Here is a 19,987-nt window from a genome sequence, read left to right on the forward strand (position 1 = left end):
TTGATTCCTTGGTGACATGCGATAGGCTTTAGATGTAAATGGAACTTCTGATGTTAGTTCAATGTCGTGTGTCACCAAGTGTGTCCGTCCCAGCTTCTCCGTGAAGCATTCGAGGGAGTCCTCTATGACTCTCCTAAAATCCTCAATTTGTTCATTGTTCAGCTCACTCTTATCCACAGAGTGCGCGATGATTTGTTCTACAGTCGGAGCCATTTCGCAGAGTAAGGAAGGCACCTCCGTAGTAACGTCCTGAGAGTGATTCAAGGCAATGCTCACCATCTCCCTCCTTTCAAAGTATGGCTTTAACAAGTTCACATGATAAACTCGCTCTTCCTGCCTCCGTCCAGGTAACCTTACCAAGTAATTTACCTCAGAGACGCATTCTATTATCTCAGCCGGTCCGTCCCAGAGGACCTCGAGCTTGTTCTGCCTACTCGGGCGCAATATCATCACCTTGTCGCCAACTTTGAATGTCCTCTTTCTCGCAGTCTTATCGTAGTAGCGCTTCGCCGCTTTCTGCGCTTCCTCCAAGTTGGCCTTTACAATTTGTCGAGTCTCATTTAATCTTCCCATTAGTTCAACCACATATTCTACCACACTCTTATCAACCCGTTTGTCTTCCCAAAGTTCCCGAACTAGCTGCAATGGGCCCCTAAGGTTTCTCCCATACACGAGTTCTGCGGGTGCAAACCCAGTCCCTTCGTGCGGCACAGTGCGCAAAGCGAAAAGCGCGCCTGGAAGACAACAGTCCCAGTCTACTTTTCGCTCATGGCACAACGCTCTCAGCACTTTCTTAAGCACAGCGTGCCATCTTTCGACACTGTTGCTTTGTGGGTGATACACGGAGCTGTGTAAAATTTTGATTCCGCATTTCTCAAGAAATGTGGTCGTAAGTGCACTTGTGAAAGTCGTCCCTTGGTCTGATTGTATCTCCGCTGGGAAACCAAGGCGAGAGAACACTGTCAATAGGGCATCTACTACCTGCACTGAAGTAGCCTCTCTTAGCGGTATGGCTTCAGGGAATTTTGTTGCTGGACACAACATAGTCAATATGTACTTGTAACCAGCCTTGGTCTTAGGTAGGGGTCCAACAATATCAATAACAACCCTTGAGAACGGTTCTGAAATTATAGGCACCTTCACCATTGGGGCCTTCCTTTTGTCGTTGGATTTACCCACCTTCTGACACGTCTGACATGTTCGTACGAACTCCTGTGCATCTCTAAAACAACCTGGCCAGTAGAATTCCTGGAGTAGCCTCTTTTTAGTTTTGTTCACTCCGAGGTGCCCTGCCCACGGGTGATCGTGGCAAAGACTCAGCAGATCCTTCCGATAATCGGCTGGAATTACTATCTGATCAAAGCTTCTGCCTCGTTTGTCTTCGTAATGTCGATAAAGGATACCATCCCTTTCCCTGAACTTAATGTTACTCGATGAGACGCCTTCGCCTAGGCTACTGCACACGACCTTAAGCGTAGGGTCGTTTTTCTGTGCCGCCCTTAGTGTATCCCGACCAACATTCAGTAGTTTATGTAGAGAAGGCGCAGTTGGTCTTACCAAGGAGCCTTCGTCCTCGGTTTCGGTGAGTCTTTTACGCCCAGCGCCTTTCTGCGGGCGCTCTGCTTCTGCATCAATTTGATCTTTTCCGGCACTCACAGGTACCTTGACCTCCGTCTGCTCCGCTACGTTTCCCCCAATTACTGGTTCTTCCAGTTCAGGTTCCTCTTTCCCGTCTGAATAACGCAACTGCACTGAAAGCTGTCTGGCTTTAGATCGCGTCAGCGCAAGCACCTGTGCATCCACGTCAGCAAACTTTTTTCCCTGCTCATTCAAAAGCGACTCGGATTTATTTGAAAAAAGGTATGGATACCCCTCGGGCAACGCTTTTGATACCGCTGCCACAGTTGCTAAAGTACCGAATGGCCCCTCAATGTGAACTTTTGCCATTGGCAGGCACACGGAGTCCTCACTGACTGCTTGACGTATCCAAGCGCATTCAGAAACATAGTCCTTACTTGATACGTACTTTGGGTGGACCACGTCCATGGTGGCCGCTGAGTCCCTAAGTACTTTACACTTCTGGCCATTTACAACTAGATCTTTGGTGTACGGTTTTAGTAGCTCGTTGTTACTGGGATCACTGCTTATTATGGTCGCGAATACACGCTTTTCTTTTCGGCAATTTCTGGCAAAGTGTCCCGCTTCTTTGCAAATGTAACAAATAGTTGGCCGTCTCTTTTCCAATTCCTCTGACTGACGCTCTGGCCCCTTTCCTCGGACTTCCTGTTCTTTGTTCACGCTAGCAGTAGGTTGCGATGAATTTAGCTGCCCTTTGCCCTCTCTTTCCCGCATATCTCGCGGTCCTTTATAATAAGGCTGCTGCCCAGGGTGAGCCTTTCGATAGCCCTGACTGCTTAGGTTAGTCTCTTTGAGGCCACGACTCGCCACATACTCATCCGCAAGTTGCCCTGCCTTCTTCACACAGACGCCAACTTGTCTGTCTCTCACCCAAAGGCGTATGTGGTCCGGCAAGCACTCATAGAACTGCTCGAGACAGATTAAATTCTGAAGCTTGCCGAAGTCGCCCTCTGCACCAGAGCCCTTTATCCATTCGACCAAGTTATCAGTAAGGCTGCAAGCAAATTCAACAAAGCTTTCATTCGCTTTTTTTCTTCCTGTTCTAAACCTTCTCCTAAACTCTTCGGTGGAGAGCTTATACTTGGAGAGTAGGCTTGACTTCACCAAATCATAGTCGCCTGCTTCACCAGCGCTAAGACGAGCAACAACTTGTGACGCCTCCCCCGGAAGCAACGCAAGCAACCTTTGTGGCCAAGTGTCGCGGGTGAATGAATGTCTCTCGCACATGCGTTCGAAATTCACAAGGTAAAGACCGATGTCATTCCCCACACTGAACGGCTGAAGCAAACTAGTCATCTTTACATGGTCGGACGAAGCGGCTGCCACACTCGCTCCCGACGCCAATCTCGCTTGCTCGAGCCTTATCCTTTCGAGTTCAAGCTCAATTTTCCTCTGTTCTCTCTCAAGCTCTAACTCAGCTTGCCTTTGTTCCCTCTGTTCTTTCCTTTCTCTAGCTTCTGCCCGTTCTTTCTCAATGCGGCATATCTTTTCCCATGCCTCTGCGATTTCGTCCTCTTCGAAATCAACTTCCTGAATTGCGCAGCGGATCTCGGGTTTCCTCATTTTCTGACTGACTTCCACACCGAGCTCTTCCGCCAGAAGCAGCAATTCGTCTTTTGTTAGCTTCCTTATATCCATGGTAAGCAAGAGCCGACTACACCAACTTTCGAAATAACCACACACCCTGTGGTGGCAAACGAAAATTAATATGCCTGATTGAACCCGGTTCTAATCGTCTGGCAAACAGTAGTCGCTCAAGCACTCACCGATACCACGAGCGTGCGATGGCCTTGTCTCCCGGAGACGTTGCCTCATCTGCCGATCCCAGATCGACGACTTGCTCGTTGTGGAGCCTTCGCCGCTTGCCTCGTCTGCGTAGTGGAACCCGATGATCCCGGATCGTCGAAGTTCCTTCCCTTCAGCAGGTGTCCGCCAGCCTTCTTCTCATCCCACCGCTGCCACCAGTTTGTTGGGGATGTAGGAGACTGCGGACTCGGAGATGGTTATTGAAGGGTCTTTATTAAACTACGCGACCCGAAAACAAAGGGCCCCAGGCCCGATTGAGTATACAAGCGGTTTTCCGAGCAGCTTGTCTCCTTGGCTGCCGGAGGTCGACTCCCCGTCGCCTCGTCGACGCTCTCTCCCTTCCACGACGACCACGTGACCCGGCCGCGGCTTCCAGGCGCCAGCTCCTGGGGTCGAAGGTCGAACACATCGACGCTTGGTTCCAAAGCAAGGGGCGCGATGACAGGCAAACACCTCTCGTCCCCCCGTAACCGTTCCAGGGAAGAGCCGTGGTCTGTTCACTATCAGTTTTACGACCGACGCGGCGGTCTCAGGCTCGCGGGGTGCGCGGAAACGGCGTGGCGGCATCTCGGGCGGCAACACCGATATATCTTGAACGTAGAGTCCGCGAAGCTGCTGTCACGCAACAACACACACACACACACACACACACACACACACACACACACACACACACACACACACACACACACACACACACACACACACACACACACACACACACACACACACACACACGAATATAGCAAGCTGGAACAGGTGACGCAAATGGACACAGGACCGCTTTTTCAAGCTTTTATGCCATGGAATATGCTCTGTTTGTCATAAAGGCAGATACTCAACGTTGAAGGTCAGTGGTGGTCTCGTTGGTCAAAGTAGTGAAATTAACACGGACTCGTCGATATATATATGACGAATATATATAGCAAGCTATAACAGGTGACACAAATGGACACAGGACTGCCTTTTCCAGCTTTTATCCCAGTACGCGCTGCTTGCCATAAGCAGTGTCGAAAGGTACGAACGCTCATAAACGTGATGGTGAGAATTATGTATTCCACAGCATACAACTATCCCGTTTTGATGGCATGCGTGGAAGGGGGAAAAATAGAGCGATCTAATAATAACGGGAAATCGCAGCTTTTACATGCAAGGAGTATTTCTGCGAGAACTTTTCGAAGCTGGTCTCTGCACAATATTCAGGAGTGCACGTAGCGTGCATAGACGGTTGGCCGCCAGGTAGCGTTCGCTGCACAGTGGAAACAAAATTGGCTTTTTTAGGTGCAGTGCATAGAGACTGCCACAGGGCTCGGCAACCTTAATTCATGGCTATCTAGATAATAACGTTCAACTTCTTCTATTTTGTGTTGGTGGCCGTGCAGCTTTCTGATGAAAAAATAACCGATGCTAACGAGCCGTACGTTTAAGCTGATGCGAAATGCTTTTCAAAGAACTATCACGACAGAATTTGCGCAGCCAAGGTACACCAGCTTCGATTTTACTGCACGCAACCTCGTTATATAAGGCAGTTTTACTACGCGCTTTACTCTGAAGAGGCGGATGTCCCTACGAAAGGGAAATTGGAGACTGTGGATTAATATGTTGATCCGTATAAACAACGCTCTTGAAATAATGGGCTCGTTAAATAGAAAATTGATCCCTCTTTTAATGAGAGCATACGTGGTGGGGTCAAAAGAAAGCTACAAATGGAAAACGAAACGCGAGCGGTGACACTACCCATTAGTTCCCCCAGCAGCGACGTGGATTCTGGCAGCACTTTCAATGGCTATGATTGGCAACGAAGTATTGCGTTGCATTTTAAGGAAACCGAGATATTTGGCTTGGAAAATTTTGAGAACTTTTTCCACGAGAAAAGAACCCTATAATCTGAGAAATTTTGTTTATAAATTGATGGTGTCAAACTGATTTACCTTGCTGGTGTTTAGGGGCAAAATTTAAATACGGTTCTTTTTAATTCCTTTCTTTAATCAAACCATCTCGAGCCATATGAAAGGAAAAAAAATGGTTTGAAATTACTCTTTACTATGCTATTATTTTGTTCACTCGTTACTACCCTTAATGACACTTTCAAATCCCTGAATGCCACTAAATGTGTTGTCATTAAAAAAAAAAAACTGAGATTGTGATCGTTTATGCTCACAGAATTTTTAGTGATGCAGCCAAATTTAAAAAAAATCTTGCGCGAATTTCGAAGCACGTTGAGTATTGTAATATAAGTTTGCGACTCCGTAACTCCTACAACTAATTCTGCATTCCATCGAAGTAGTAACACTTCTTACATTACATTTTAAAAGCGGCCCGTGTTACACCATTCAAAGCCCACATACTCGGTTATTACATGTGGCTTTGTTGTTCAATTTGTCAATTAGTGGGTGTCAAGGTGTCAGTTAGAAAATTGTGAAATGGAGGTGTAAAATAGAAAGTGTTTTACATATACATGCTCGTTTTGTATTTTTTTTAATTATGTGTCAGTAATGCATATTCTCCTTGCTTGAAAATGTTTATTTTGTAACGTCCATTCGCGCTTTTTCATGAAACTGAAACGGTGTAACACGCGCATCGCCTTGAGGAACCGAAATACACTTTATTTCTGCGATATAGGTACCATGACTTTAATGACCCATATGGACTCGTGTACTGTATTCAAAGAGCAGAAATTCTAGCGTGAACAATATCGGCGAAACCTCCAATACGTTGAATTCGCTTTTCAGGTTCTTCAGCAGAATTTGTGACGCTGGCTTAATTCAGAGTTCCAAACGTGCGCCTAGGACTACGTTTTGAAGCCGGCTACACGTTGCAATATCATGTGATTGAGCGCCACAGGTGTCCATACATGGCCTTTTTTTTTTCCTGTTCGCGTGTCAATGCTTCTGTATTGATGGGTGTGCGTCTCCACGGGAAATTAGGTAAATGTGAACGTAGCGGCGCCCTTCCTGTCTTTCAAGCCTTCCATGTCGTTCCAGTTCCCGCTATTTTGGTTGGCCGCGAGGTTCGCTATCGTTGCATAATTGCGCAAAGTGCGGCCGTAATATGCAAGTAACTTCCCACACCTTCTCCCCACTCCCTCTTGATTCCCAGAGCAGAGCTCTCTCAGCTGCGTAGCCGCTGTCAGTTGCAGAAGGGAGTGGAAGGTTGGCCGTAGCTGCCTTGCCTCATATCGGGGTTGTTCACTCTTCTCAAGGATGGCGACGACTCCTTTCTTTGCAAAACAACTCGATATTTATATACAGGGTATATATACAAGGTTACATGGCAGCTATGTACATTGGAACTTTCGCAATATAACTCGGCAGAGCCGACAAGTGCATAGCACCGCTCCTGCGACAAGAACCTCCGTGAGGAGCCGGGAGCCAGGTTTTAACCCCCTGATTGCTCCTCCCAATTCTCCCCACGGCAAATCAAAACAACTCAGCCCGCTTATTGGGCCACCCGTAAATTGGTCTGCCGGAGGCCTCCACCCCCCCTCTCTCTCTGAAGCCTTTTGAGCCACCAGCCTGAGAGAGAGACGTGGAAGACGTCCGGCAAACGACATTCTCAGAAGTGCACTCAGAAAAACATACACGATGGTGGCGCCGTTCAGTTACCCTGCTCGTGTTCATACACTGTGCGGCCGGTTAACTAGCCGAGCCATGCCGTCCCTCCTCGGAAACATCTCGCATCCGCTGACAGGCTTTTAACAGACACTTTGCGAGATTTATCTGTGCCACGTGCACCGTCCTCGGCGACATCTCGTCTCCGTCGACAGGCGTCCACGGATCCTATGCGAGATTTACGGTGTCACAGTCTTAGCTTCCTTCGCACCGCTTCGCGGACCCCCCGCGGGGCTGCGGGCCGCTGCGTTGGTCGTTAAACCGATTGTCAATAGGGCGCGTCTTTTTGTCCGAACGGTTATGGGCAGCTGGAAAGTGTTCTTTTGTCCCCGCGCTTCGTCCTCGACTCCGAGGCTGGCTTCTTGGAAGCCGCCTTCTGGGGTTCAGACACAACTATCCCCCCCGTTCTCGACACGCCGGACCTTACACGCCCTTCCTAAGATTCACGTACGCGCTCCAATGTAGCTACGTGAATAACAACAAAAAAAAAAAAAGGGACGGCGCTAAAACGTCACCCGAGCCCGCGGCCGCACTTCGCTGTTTCTCTGAACGCCACAGGCGTTTCCGCGACACGCACAGTACCCCTAAAGCCGTGCTGAATGGACGCCATCATAACTAAACAAACAAACCCACAATGACCGGAGGTCACTGAATACACGAGTAAAATCAATAACACAAGCAAATCAAAACAACAAGAAAACTTGCGAATGCTTGGGAAATCACAAAAAAAAAAAACAAATAACATACACTTCCACTGAAACACGCACACTTCAACACATAGTGTTCATCAAATGTCTCAGTGTTTCCGCACGTCACTCCTCATTACACGAGTGTCTACCACGTGCCTAGTCCTCTCGCGTCTTATCAGCCCCTGAGGCACCGCTGCCATATCCCCAGCGCCCCTTGGGTGCCCTTGACAATGTGTTCGCGTCAGGGATGATAGTGGGTGGTGGCCAGAGGCCACGGTCATATATGCGTCGAAGAGCCAGAGACTGAACTCTCGAATCCCAGCTGACTGCAAAGGTCTCGCGGGCTTGCGTTGGAGAAAACCCGTGACGCTCAAACGCGACCGACGTCTCAGCGCCGTTCTCCGCGCGTTGCGACAGGCAGGCCTCAGTGGCGGCTGCGAACACGTTTCTGAAGAGCCAATATGGCTTTTCGAGATCTGATCTTATCAATGACGCTGTCTCACACAGTGCGGTTCCGTGCCGTCGAGACACCCCCTCAGCCCCTGCGGTACCCGGAATTCGGTTCGGAACTCGCCCTCCCGTCAGTTCAGTGGGCGGCCTAGCTACTTCCGCGTAATTTTGCCCGTAGCTTAGGTAGTGTCCACACAAACCTAGTACGTCCCGGGGCTCCGTTTCTGCGGCCGGCGAACTCAACCCTTTGCTCACCGCACATTTCTCAGGGTCAGGTGCATGACAACTGAAACCTACAATGCGCCCCAAGTCGCGTACTGATGGACGCGTCACACTGCATTCCCCCAACTCGAGAAGCTGGTCTACTTGCCCTGTCGTCTCCCCTCTCAAGTACTCGCTCTTTCGGGTAAAACTCGCCCGCACAACATCTTCGCTTTGTCTCACTGAAGTCACGTTGGGTTCACCGCCGAGCGCCCCCCCCGCGCTTCCGTTTTCCGACCTGCGCTGTTGCCGGCATCGGCGCACATGCTACATCGCTAGCCGCACCTCTCTCATCGAACAAGACGCCTTCTAATTCGCTTCTCGGGCAACGCGCGCGCAACTTACTCACTTGCACTAGATTTCGGGGCCCTGTTGGCACCCGCACAAAACACGAGCGCTCGCGGGGTCGCTCAACAATGCCGTCCTGTCCCGCCCCGGTTATCTGCAGCGTTGAGCCGGCCTGCTCTTTTTCGCGACATCCCTCCGACGCGCTTGTCTCCTTCTTGCCCGCCGCTTGTGTTTCACCGGGCGACGCGCGGCTACCCTGAGGGCCCTCGTCGTCCCCGCTCCTCGCGACTGCCTGGGTGACTACCCCCTCCATTGTCGCGATTTCCCCCTGAGCTTTCAAGACAGGGCTCTCGACATCTAGCTTCCGTACTTTCCCTGTGGGCAACGGGCCGCTAACGGGCGTCAGCTGTGTGTCGTCTATTTGCTCTGCGCTTTTCGATGTCCTCTCTGAAGCGCACTCCTCCTTCAGCGATTTCCACGCTTTTTCTGACAGCAGGCAATCGGCTCGCGCTGTCAGCCGGTCAGTCAGCGCGCAAAGCACGGGGACCGTTCCCTTCACGTCAGCGCAAACGCCGCATTCACTGGACATCGCTAACGGAACCACCGCGAGCTTTGCCTGCACTTTTTCGCCAAACGCAGATGTTAAGTTAATTGTTCCGTGTGAGTGCACCATCTCAGGTGGGATCGCGCTCTCCCGCAACACAGTAATCTCCGCTCCCGTGTCCAGGACTGCTCCGATACGCATATCCTTGCAGTCGAGAGACACGGGAATAAGCTCACTGTGTGCGGCCACAGGCTCTCCCACCAACACCCGTGCGGCTAAGCTTTCGCTCTTAGCACCCGAAACCTCTGGCGTTTGTTGCTGTCGCATCGGGCAATTCCACTTCTGATGCCCCGCAGCACCGCATGCGTAACAGCCCCTAAGCTTAGGCTTCGTCTCCGCGCCTGGACTCCTCGCACCGCCACGCGAACTTGGCTGTGTGTCCAGTTTGGAAATGCTCGCGCTCTGCGACTCCGACACCTTCTGCTTCGCCGCGCTGTTCATCCCCTGCACTTCTTCGAACGTGCGCAGCGACGCGGCTAGCTCCGGCGCATTAACCCACTGTCTACCTTCTTGGAGTGTCACGTACCTCAGTGCCTCCTCTGACAGATTTCTCTTTAATTGGTCAGCGACCAATAACTCGACTAACCGTTCGAACGTCGAGACACCCCTCGCGTCAAGGTAAAAGTGCAGGTAGCTCTCAAGGCGCGTTGCAAATGGTCTCCAGCCTTCGTTTGCCCGCTTTCCTGACCCCAAGAACCTTTTGAGGTATTCACCTGCCGACAGTTTAAGTTCGTCAAGAACTGTCTCCTTGACTTTCTGATAGTTTCTGTGCTCTGCCGGGCTAAGTCGTGTGGACAAAAACTGAACTTTTTCCGCCACTAACGGGAAAACAAGTTGTCCCCAAAACTCCCTCGGCACCTCATAAGCTTCTAAGGCGCTCTCGACCGACTCAAACCACACCGGTGCTTCAGCCTCGGTTGGAAATTTAGGAAGCACTCCAGTGAGCACCTTTGAATAGCGTCTCAGCTCACCACATCGATCCTGCCTGCCGTACGCGAGCTCGCTGTCTCGAGCGCTACCGCTGATGACTTGCGATAGTTTCTCCATCTCAGCCCGCAACTCCTCCAGCCTGCGCTCTGGCGTGAGTTCTCCGAAACGCTCATTTCCCTGGCTCTCCGGCGCGACAACCACTTGTGGGTTTCCTTGGACACCCTCGTCTTCCGACCCTGACCCACGCCTCATCGCTGGCGAACGCCTGTCGGGGTTCAAATGAGCGAACCTCGTGTCCATAACACACAAAATTACAGGCAGCGGTACCACTGAGGTGAAAAAACACCAGAGGACTCACCACTTGTGAAGGCGCCGCTCGCTGTTGTCACGTCTTGCCCGTCGCCAGACTCTCGCCGTCGCCTGAGGTGTCGCCGGACCGCCTACTTGGGTCGATGGTTACCGGACCGCCGCCTCCTTTGGTTCGGTGGCTTGCTTCCTCGTTGCTTCAGCCTGACGCTTAACGTCTTGGCCTTCTTCCTGCGTCTCCTCCGCAGCACGACGATCTCCTTGGTACGCAGAGCGTCCCTTGTCGTCGTTGTCTCGATCCTGTCTCGACTGCGCCAGTAACTTCCCAACCTTCTCCCCACTCCCTCTTGATTCCAGAGCAGAGCTCTCTCAGCTGCGTAGCCGCTGTCAGTTGCAGAAGGGAGTGGAAGGTTGGCCGTAGCTGCCTTGCCTCATATCGGGGTTGTTCACTCTTCTCAAGGATGGAGACGACTCCTTTCTTTGCAAAACAACTCGATATTTATATACAGGGTATATATACAAGGTTACATGGCAGCTATGTACATTGGAACTTTCGCAATATAACTCGGCAGAGCCGACAAGTGCATAGCACCGCTCCTGCGACAAGAACCTCCGTGAGGAGCCGGGAGCCAGGTTTTAACCCCCTGATTGCTCCTCCCAATTCTCCCCACGGCAAATCAAAACAACTCAGCCCGCTTATTGGGCCACCCGTAAATTGGTCTGCCGGAGGCCTCCACCCCCCCTCTCTCTCTGAAGCCTTTTGAGCCACCAGCCTGAGAGAGAGACGTGGAAGACGTCCGGCAAACGACATTCTCAGAAGTGCACTCAGAAAAACATACACGATGGTGGCGCCGTTCAGTTACCCTGCTCGTGTTCATACACTGTGCGGCCGGTTAACTAGCCGAGCCATGCCGTCCCTCCTCGGAAACATCTCGCATCCGCTGACAGGCTTTTAACAGACACTTTGCGAGATTTATCTGTGCCACGTGCACCGTCCTCGGCGACATCTCGTCTCCGTCGACAGGCGTCCACGGATCCTATGCGAGATTTACGGTGTCACAGTCTTAGCTTCCTTCGCACCGCTTCGCGGACCCCCCGCGGGGCTGCGGGCCGCTGCGTTGGTCGTTAAACCGATTGTCAATAGGGCGCGTCTTTTTGTCCGAACGGTTATGGGCAGCTGGAAAGTGTTCTTTTGTCCCCGCGCTTCGTCCTCGACTCCGAGGCTGGCTTCTTGGAAGCCGCCTTCTGGGGTTCAGACACAACTATCCCCCCCGTTCTCGACACGCCGGACCTTACAATGCAAGCTGCAAGCGTCACGTATATGGCAATGAGCAACCGTATACGTGACGTCACATTTGCAGCGTGTGTACTACACCGACGCCGTCCCTGCGTGAATCTGTCGATTACGAAACCATAACCGTCGCAACAGGCGATTGATTCCGTTCGCAGTTCTTGTGCCGCGCTCCTGCACGCGGGCCCCGAGCGGCAGACGTTTAATTCATCACTCTGGCGGCCTTGGCTGCGCGCTGGTTCGGGGCGTGTATGCGACGACCGAGGCCTGTTCTGTTACTATAGCGTCGTGCCTATAGAATGATGAAGCGCGGCACTTGCTGCACTGACTCACGATCCGGCTTGATCCGCTTTCACTCGGAGCGACGAAGACGGCCGCGCATCACTGCGGTGGAACCGCTTGCACGAGTGATGGCGACGAAGCTGCCTGTCTGCAGAAAATGACTGCTTTTCTAACCCCGTATTCAGAAACGCTCCTCGACTTGAACTTGACTTGCCACCGCCTTGGGCAGCGCGTTCGAAACGCGTTTGTGCTGCCTTGGCACAGCCTAAAGGCAGCGCGTTCGAAACGCGTTGAAGGCGGTGGCAGGTCAAGTTCAAGTGAACATAGAGTTTCCTAAAATTAACTAGAGGGGACTCTGGCGCTGCGATCGTTCAGCTACCATGGGAATGATGGGTAGTACACAAATTTGCCTAGTCTTCGTGCTTGCGGCTTCAAACGTACTTGTGGCTTTGTTTATTGCTATGTTTTGGTTTTCTTTCGGATAAAAGAATGGATCGTTGTGAACTTCGTGACCAGATTTGAATCGGTGAGCCTAAAGAAGATAAGGTGGCGAAGTGAAACTGCTGACTTTTACTGAAATTCGTTTTGCGACAAAGCGGATGCAGCCGACGCAGAGCCAAACGGAGCCGAAAGTACGAAGTTTAGACAAATTTGTGTACTACCCATCATTCCCACGCTGGCTGAAGCGTCATGCGTTGCAGCTCCCATAGACACTAGCGCCAGAGTTCCCTCTAGTAAGTATTGTAGGAAACTCTATGCAAGTGAAGGAGCGTTTCTGAATACGGGGGTTAGTCTGCACCTTCTACGGAGCTCGTTTCACGCTCGAGAAATTAGACCGGCCTCCAACCGCAACACCTGCCTCGCACAGACGGCGACGCCGGAGCGAAGCGGCGGGAACAGCCCAGCTGCGTTTGCCACACCCAGGGTGTGAGAATGTATGCACCGTGGCCACAAATGAAGGGTTCATCTTGAAGCAATTGAAAGAGAGGGAGAGGAGAAATATAAATTTGAGGGAGAGAGAGAGAGTTTTACTGAAAAAAAGGGTTTTTAGTAAAGGTGGGAGGGTCCCTTATTCCAGGAACGCTCTGGCCTGTACCGCCCGCCGGGCTCAGGCGACCAGTGGACGCTGGTCGACGCGGGAGGGGAGAGTACGTGGGAGGTAGGTGGCTTGAACTAAAGTCCTTAGATTTTTTAACGCGAAAGTGTTTTATGCCGGGGTCCACCAAGATCTTCATGACGTATTTCCGTCACGGAAATACGTCAGCAAAATGAACGCCATCAGATGGCAAAGAAAAAAAATCTAAGAAAGCGTATCATTGACAGGAGTCGAACCCATGACCTTTCGGCCCGCGAGAATGGCTGGCGGGAGTTTAGCCCACTGGGCTACTGCCAAACACATAAAGGAGGCTACACGAACGCGCCTTTTATCTTTCACACTTTCCTCTCGCAGTGCCTTGGTTGGCGGGGTGGAGTCGCCGTCTGGGCGCGGTAGAGCGAAGTAATGCGTGGCATATCGGCAATTAGCTCCGGCAACGCGCCGTTGCAACGAGGCCCCACTCGGCGCGTTTCCAATGGGATAAGCGTAATTTCGTCAACGCTTTCACACACCGCGAGGTGTCTGCTTTAGCCCAAGCCTCGCTGATAGCATCCATCCATATTTAAAAATAGCTCTCAGACGCTCGCCTCGCTGTCGCACCGCGTTCCCCGCTCGCCCTGTGAGAATTAACGGCCAGGCTAGAAGGAAGACACGACGCGCGTTTCTCTTCGCGTTTCACGATGCTTTGAAGGCGTGCTTATCGAGTATCAGTGTTTACTATGTAGGCAGCCTACATGACCACCGGTCATGTAGGCTCCCTATTACTATGTGCTTGTTGATGCCATCTTTGCGCGGAATTCACCATATGCGGTGTCCAAGTATGTTAACAACTTCACCGACCTCAAGGATAAATTATGATCATGGGCGTTAGTCGTAGGGACGGAGATGTGCTACTAGGCGTAGACGTGGGTAGAGCTGTGCACGGGCCGTATTTCCGAGCCCGAGCCCGGCCCGGGCCCGCTGACTTTGTCGAAGGCCCGCCCGAGCCCGACGGCATAGGGCTGCAAGCCCGCCCGGCCCGGCCCGATGTACGAAAGCACAATCCCGGGCCCGGCCCGGCCCGGCCCGGCTTTTTGAAGGTTCGCTGACAAAACAAAACATAGTTTTCCGGTAATTTGGCATTTCATTGAGCATATCGAATATGATCAAATGACACACGACGAACAGTCTGTATTACACAGATTACAAATTACAAGTAGACGGCCTCATGCCAGCAACAATGAAGTTCGCTCGCCAAAGCCGTCACGTGTATGGTGTATGCCCATGCAAGCGTCAGCTTGCCCGAAGGCGATCTACGTCGGGTCGCTGTCACGCGCATTTTCACTCATATGGGATTTGGCCTTAAATCTAACGCGAACAGTCGCGTGGCGCCGTCACTAGCTCAGGTGGTGTTACTTCTCTGTTTGTCGGAGTGCAACACAGGCAGTGCTTTACCTGCTCCCCCTTTGTTTAAAGTAGCGAATGGAAAGGAAAAGCGGTAAAGGGCGGTCGCGGGAAAGGCGCTGCATGCGTGCTGAAAAACAATTCCCGCTCATTCTCTATATTTCGGGCTTGAGTCGGGCTTTGCGCCGGGCCCGAGCCCGGTCCGATAAAACTCCAAGTAGCTCGAGCCCGGCCCGGGCCCGAGGTGAAAATACGTCGGCCCGCCCGAGCCCGGCCCGCGGGCCGGGTCGGGCTCGGGCTTTCGGGCTACCCGGAGCCCGTGCACACCTCTAGACGTGGGTGCGTCCACATCAAGCGGTGCTATATCTGATCAAACAGCAATAGATATTGTACAAACTCTCACATATCAATGCACTATAAACAATCAGTTACTTCCGGGACGACAAGTTTTACTTTCGTGTTATGCCAATTTCTATGATGGAGGGATCAGCCATATTTTTTTCTCTTCCTTGCTCCCTAGATTTTTTCTCTTCCTTGCTAAATGCCAACACCCTTTGAAACGGCACCGACGAATCTCATTGGCTAACGCTCGTTTTAGGTAGCCATGTTTTTCCTAACGCTTTTTCAGCACCTGGTAAAACGGGCCCCCGCTCACTTATGCCGGAGGGACTAGCGGAAAGAGAAAGGCGTGTCGCGTTCGCATATTGTCTGCTGAAAGGTGCGTGGCTAATGCACTTAGACGTACGGTACATGGCTTTGTAAATCTTGCAAGTTAGGAAGAACATGGCGGTAGATGTGCGCCAGGGAGGGTCGGGAGAGGAGGCTGTTGTCGGTGCTTAGGCAAAAAGGGAAAAATCCAGGAGCTTGAACAAGCTGTCAGCTAACCTTGCCATTTGAAATATTTGAAATGTAAAGGAAGCCATTCCCATATCTCATATATTAGACATTTCTGGAGAGGATTCGGAGCCCGGATTTGAGTGGAATCTGGACGCCGATTCTGAAATATATGGTTTTTTTTCCCACGGTTATGTTTCAACACATGGTGACCACATGGTTGCCTCAAGAAAGTAATGCGTCAGACCAGTCATGTCTGCGTCCTTCTGGACATACACATTAAGAAAATAAAGAGAAAAATGGGACCAAGACAGTCATGTGCGGGCCGCGAGCCGCGGGCCGCGTGTTTGAGATTTAGTCTGTGACACTAATTGCGAAGCTAATCGCGGGGTCATGTCCTGCTTGAGCCGCAGGAGACGGGCGGAATTTCTTCATGGCCGTGACGTGGCCGTGGCGACGCTGGTATGAGGACGCGTGCAGCGGCTCCACAAAGTAAATTTAACCGCAGATGTTCGTTTCACTACTCGATATAATGTGAACGAACTAGCTACTCCGTGACATTTGCTAGCATGCTCGTGGTGCAGTTAACTGACGCATCCGGCCAACAGACAAGAACTGTGTCCTTAGTACACGAAGGTTCGTGTTCGCAAACGAGAAATAAAGGTGAAAACCTAGTGGTGCTTTGCGTGGAAGCTGTAGTAAGCGTATAAGAAGTAAGCTAGAACCCTGCCCAGTTGAGTCAGAGAAACACGCATGGCCATCATGTCGCCAAGTGTACGGTTTTGAGCGCACTGTCATCTTGTTTGGAGATGATATGCCGCGGTGAATGATGCATCTCTCCTCTATAGCGGCGCTGTAATTGCGTCGGGGAATCGCGTCCTGGCGCCCCTTGCCCAGGTTCTCCATGCCGCTAGATCATATTAACGCTATAGCACCCTAACTATGTTCGTGCATAGTTCGTGCATAGCCAGTTGGTGTAATGTAATGTGGCGCAATCTAATATATTAGTAGGAAACCAGAAGACAGTCTGGAGTACCTTCTCCTGTGCAACTGCTACATTGCACCACATTACGTAAGCTTAGCGCTGGCGAGTAAGGCAGAGTGAGTGCAAGGCTGGCTGAGTCAGCCCGAAGGCAGGGGGTAGGTTGACTCAGCTCCGACAGGCAAGTCGTATGCAAACGCTGTCGGGTCTGGCAAAACGTTGTGCAGGAACTCTTCGCTGGGAAGCTTTGCTCGGAGACATTTACACGTCCCTTCAGTTGTCTCTCGCCTGTGAGATTTCTTTATGTCTTTCGCCTGTATCTCTCGCCTGTGTCTCTCGCCTGTGAGATACGCTTTATTTCGACTTCTTTGTAAGCCACGTTGTTTCAATCCAAATGCATTCAAAAGACATGGTATGGCACCAAAATATATCTTGGTTTTAGCCTCAGAAGTTTTAAAGCTCTTTCGACCGGAGTGATTTGAGTGTTTCCCGGAAGTGAACTTCCCATTTTACCAACTCACCTTCTCCCTGAGCGCAGAATGCCAGCGTTCGTGCCTCTGTGGGAGTGAGTGAGTGAGTGAGTGATTATTCTAAAAAGACAGGGCGTGCAAACACGGACACAAGAAAGAAGTCAGGACACCACAAACGCCGACTAACAACTGAAGAGACGCACAACGGCTGAAAAGAAAGAGGGCACGAAAAAGAAGGCGTATGCCCATGCAACAGGCGAACCTATCAATCCGGCACGCGTGTCGGTCTACGTGGAAGATACCTGTTAAGGCATTTGATTTCATCTCTATGCAAGTTAATCGACGGTTGGCTCACGCATGCGCTACCACTATTCTCGATATGCCATGCTTCAATCATCAGGCGCGTTTCTTCATTTCTATGCCGGTACAACACTGCGCATTCATCAAATTTTGGCGTGCACTTACAATCTCCAATTACCAACTAGCTCAGCTCTCTGTTATTCTGAGTGAGTGAGTGAGTGAGTGAGTGAGTGAGTGAGTGAGTGAGTGAGTGAGTGAGTGAGTGAGTGAGTGAGTGAGTGAGTGAGTGAGTGAGTGAGTGAGTGAGTGAGTGAGTGAGTGAGTGAGTGAGTGAGTGAGTGAGTGAGTGAGTGAGTGAGTGAGTGAGTGAGTGAGTGAGTGAGTGAGCATGTCTGTGTGTGTGTTTGTTACGAGGGCGTTATGAAACTCGGCGCGTACGAAATATTGAACCCTTGAAAAAGATTACGCTGTTTGCAGACGGCTTATATAGATACAAAGAATTCTTGTCAGCCACTGGACTAGACAGGCGTCTCTAATGCTCGTAATCTGCGTGTGATGTGATACGTGGTGCTGTACCTTCCCCTCCCTCTCTTGTTTCTGTATTTTCCTCCTCAGTTCTTTTCTTTTTTCCTATCCTGCTCCTTCTTGAAGCGGGTGGGCGTGATGACAATTTTAGGAGACATCACAGCCTGCTTATTTCTCTTTCTTGTGGTGTTTCTATGTATTTACATAAGCAATAATACCGCTCTCACACGAGCACCTCGATCGCGATCAGATCCGATCCGAATCGGCTTTCTTGGTCGCATTCAACAACAGTCGCTGAAACACATTTCAAAGTTTAAAAGGGTATCAACTTGAGCTTGTTTGCATGGCTTCATCACAGGAAACAGCGCAGGCAAACGGAGCAATTAAGCAATACAGACAGGACTTTTAGGATGTTTTAGCAGAAACGATTTGTTCCCACGAAGCAAACGCTCATGTTGTTAGGCAGCGCAAAGTCCTGTCGGTCTTTAGTCCCGTTGGCCCGTGCTACTTCCTGTGATGAGGACATTCCAAAATAATCAGGATCGAGTCTGGCGCAGAAATCATCCAAATCGCGATCTGGGAGCCAGACCGCGATGTGCTGATTGTGAGCGTATTGATCTCGATCGGACCTGATCGCGATTAAAAGTGACTGTGTAGCAGCACGTCATCCGGATCGAGGCAATATGGATCGGCCCTGATCGCGTTTCAAAAGTGCCCGTGTCACACCGGTATAACAATGACGTAAGCATAAACGTGTGCTAAGTGAAGCGTATACGTTGTCGTGTCCGCAGACCATCCGACACTGTACTCCTGCGAGGGTCAGATCGGCCACAAGATGTCCTTCATCAAGCAGTACATTCCGAGTGGAACGCCGCTCTTCCTGGTCGGGCACTCCATCGGGTGCCACATGGTCCTCGAGATACTCAAGAGGGCCCCAGACCTCAATGTGAGTTGCCTAACAGTGTTTTTTTCTTTACTGCTAAAATATCAAGTACGCGCATGCTGCAAACTCACGGTATGGACGTCACGAGCGGGTACACATTATGGCTGACAATGATGGTGACGACGAGATGTTGTAGTTTGCCGGTGGATCTAGCCTTGCGACATTCCCAGGCAATTGCTCCGCCCGGTTTCCTCCTTTCAGATTATGTTTAAATAGTGTCCTTTTTAAAGGCCAACTCCGGCGATTTTTCGAGGTCGATGGATCTCAGTGAAGTTCGCTGGGTACGTTCCTTTGCACGTTTCCGTCATTTATGCCAAATTACAGGCTTGAGACATGCGCAGATTGTTTGCAAATGAATTTTAAAGATTGTATAATAATAATAATATCTGGGGTTTAACGAATTTTAAAGATTGTCTGCAAACGCCCTCCTGGCTTCCCACAATTATTGGCAACATTGCGTCTGTGACGTCAGTGTTGGCAAGGCGGCGGAAGTGACGCAGCCGAGGGCACCGCTAACTTCGGCGCTTAGGCCGCTACAGCGAGCGTCTGCTGTGCACAAGGCGACAGACAGCGTTGGTTTGGCCGGCGCTTCGATGGTCGTCCCGGCTGTCACAGTTTTCATACTCCGCGCCGGCGTGACCGGCATGCCTTGCACGACTTCCGGTTCGTTCGTAACAACGTCTACGTCATACGTAGACAGTACACTCGGTTGGGTTTCGGTTTCGGTGTTGCGCTTTTTTGCTTATTTAAAATTATTCTCCAATTTGCCGAGTATTTCTGCTATCGGGCCCGTAACAGGAGCGTCTCAGGAACATGAAAGCACCATTACTTTGACATGGCCAAAAAATCGCCGGAGTTGGCCTTTAAAGCGAAGCGCGGGCAGGCTATACCAAGACGGAGCGAGCAGCGTGACGCGCAACAATGCACGTGCCGGAGGTCTATGAGCTATACCACGTAGAGTGTTGTGCCGGACCCCTCATATCACCACACCACACCCTAACATAAGTGTCACTCATCACCTGTCACATGCGAGGTCTGTAACGTTTAAAAACTTCAAAAGTAGCCGCGACACCTCCTTCATGAATATCCAGTGACCACGCGGAAACACGATATCATTTACATTGTCGTGTGGCGAGCCTAAACGTTGGAGTGCTTCACAAAAACATTGATGATCTTTCTCAAGTTCACTGCACTTAAGCAAATAATGTTCATCACCACAAGGCTGACCGTTTAGTGTACCCAGGGTTATTTATGTCCCGAGCGATCACCTAATTGTTAAGTTAGGTTTTGCTAATAAA

At 50.9% G+C, this 19,987-nt stretch overlaps 1 protein-coding gene across 1 annotated transcript in view; it reads left to right on the plus strand.

The window, feature by feature from the left end:
- The window catches only part of LOC119394295 (lipid droplet-associated hydrolase), a 107,490-nt gene that overhangs the window by 83,060 nt on the left and 4,443 nt on the right, over nt 1-19,987 (plus strand). The window contains exon 3 of the mRNA XM_037661576.2: nt 18,538-18,692. Coding sequence (XP_037517504.1) covers nt 18,538-18,692 — 155 coding nt within the window. The remainder of the gene's footprint in view (nt 1-18,537; nt 18,693-19,987) is intronic.

This window comes from Rhipicephalus sanguineus, chromosome 5 (genome assembly GCF_013339695.2).
Source record: "Rhipicephalus sanguineus isolate Rsan-2018 chromosome 5, BIME_Rsan_1.4, whole genome shotgun sequence".
Classification (NCBI taxonomy): Eukaryota; Metazoa; Arthropoda; class Arachnida; order Ixodida; family Ixodidae; genus Rhipicephalus; species Rhipicephalus sanguineus.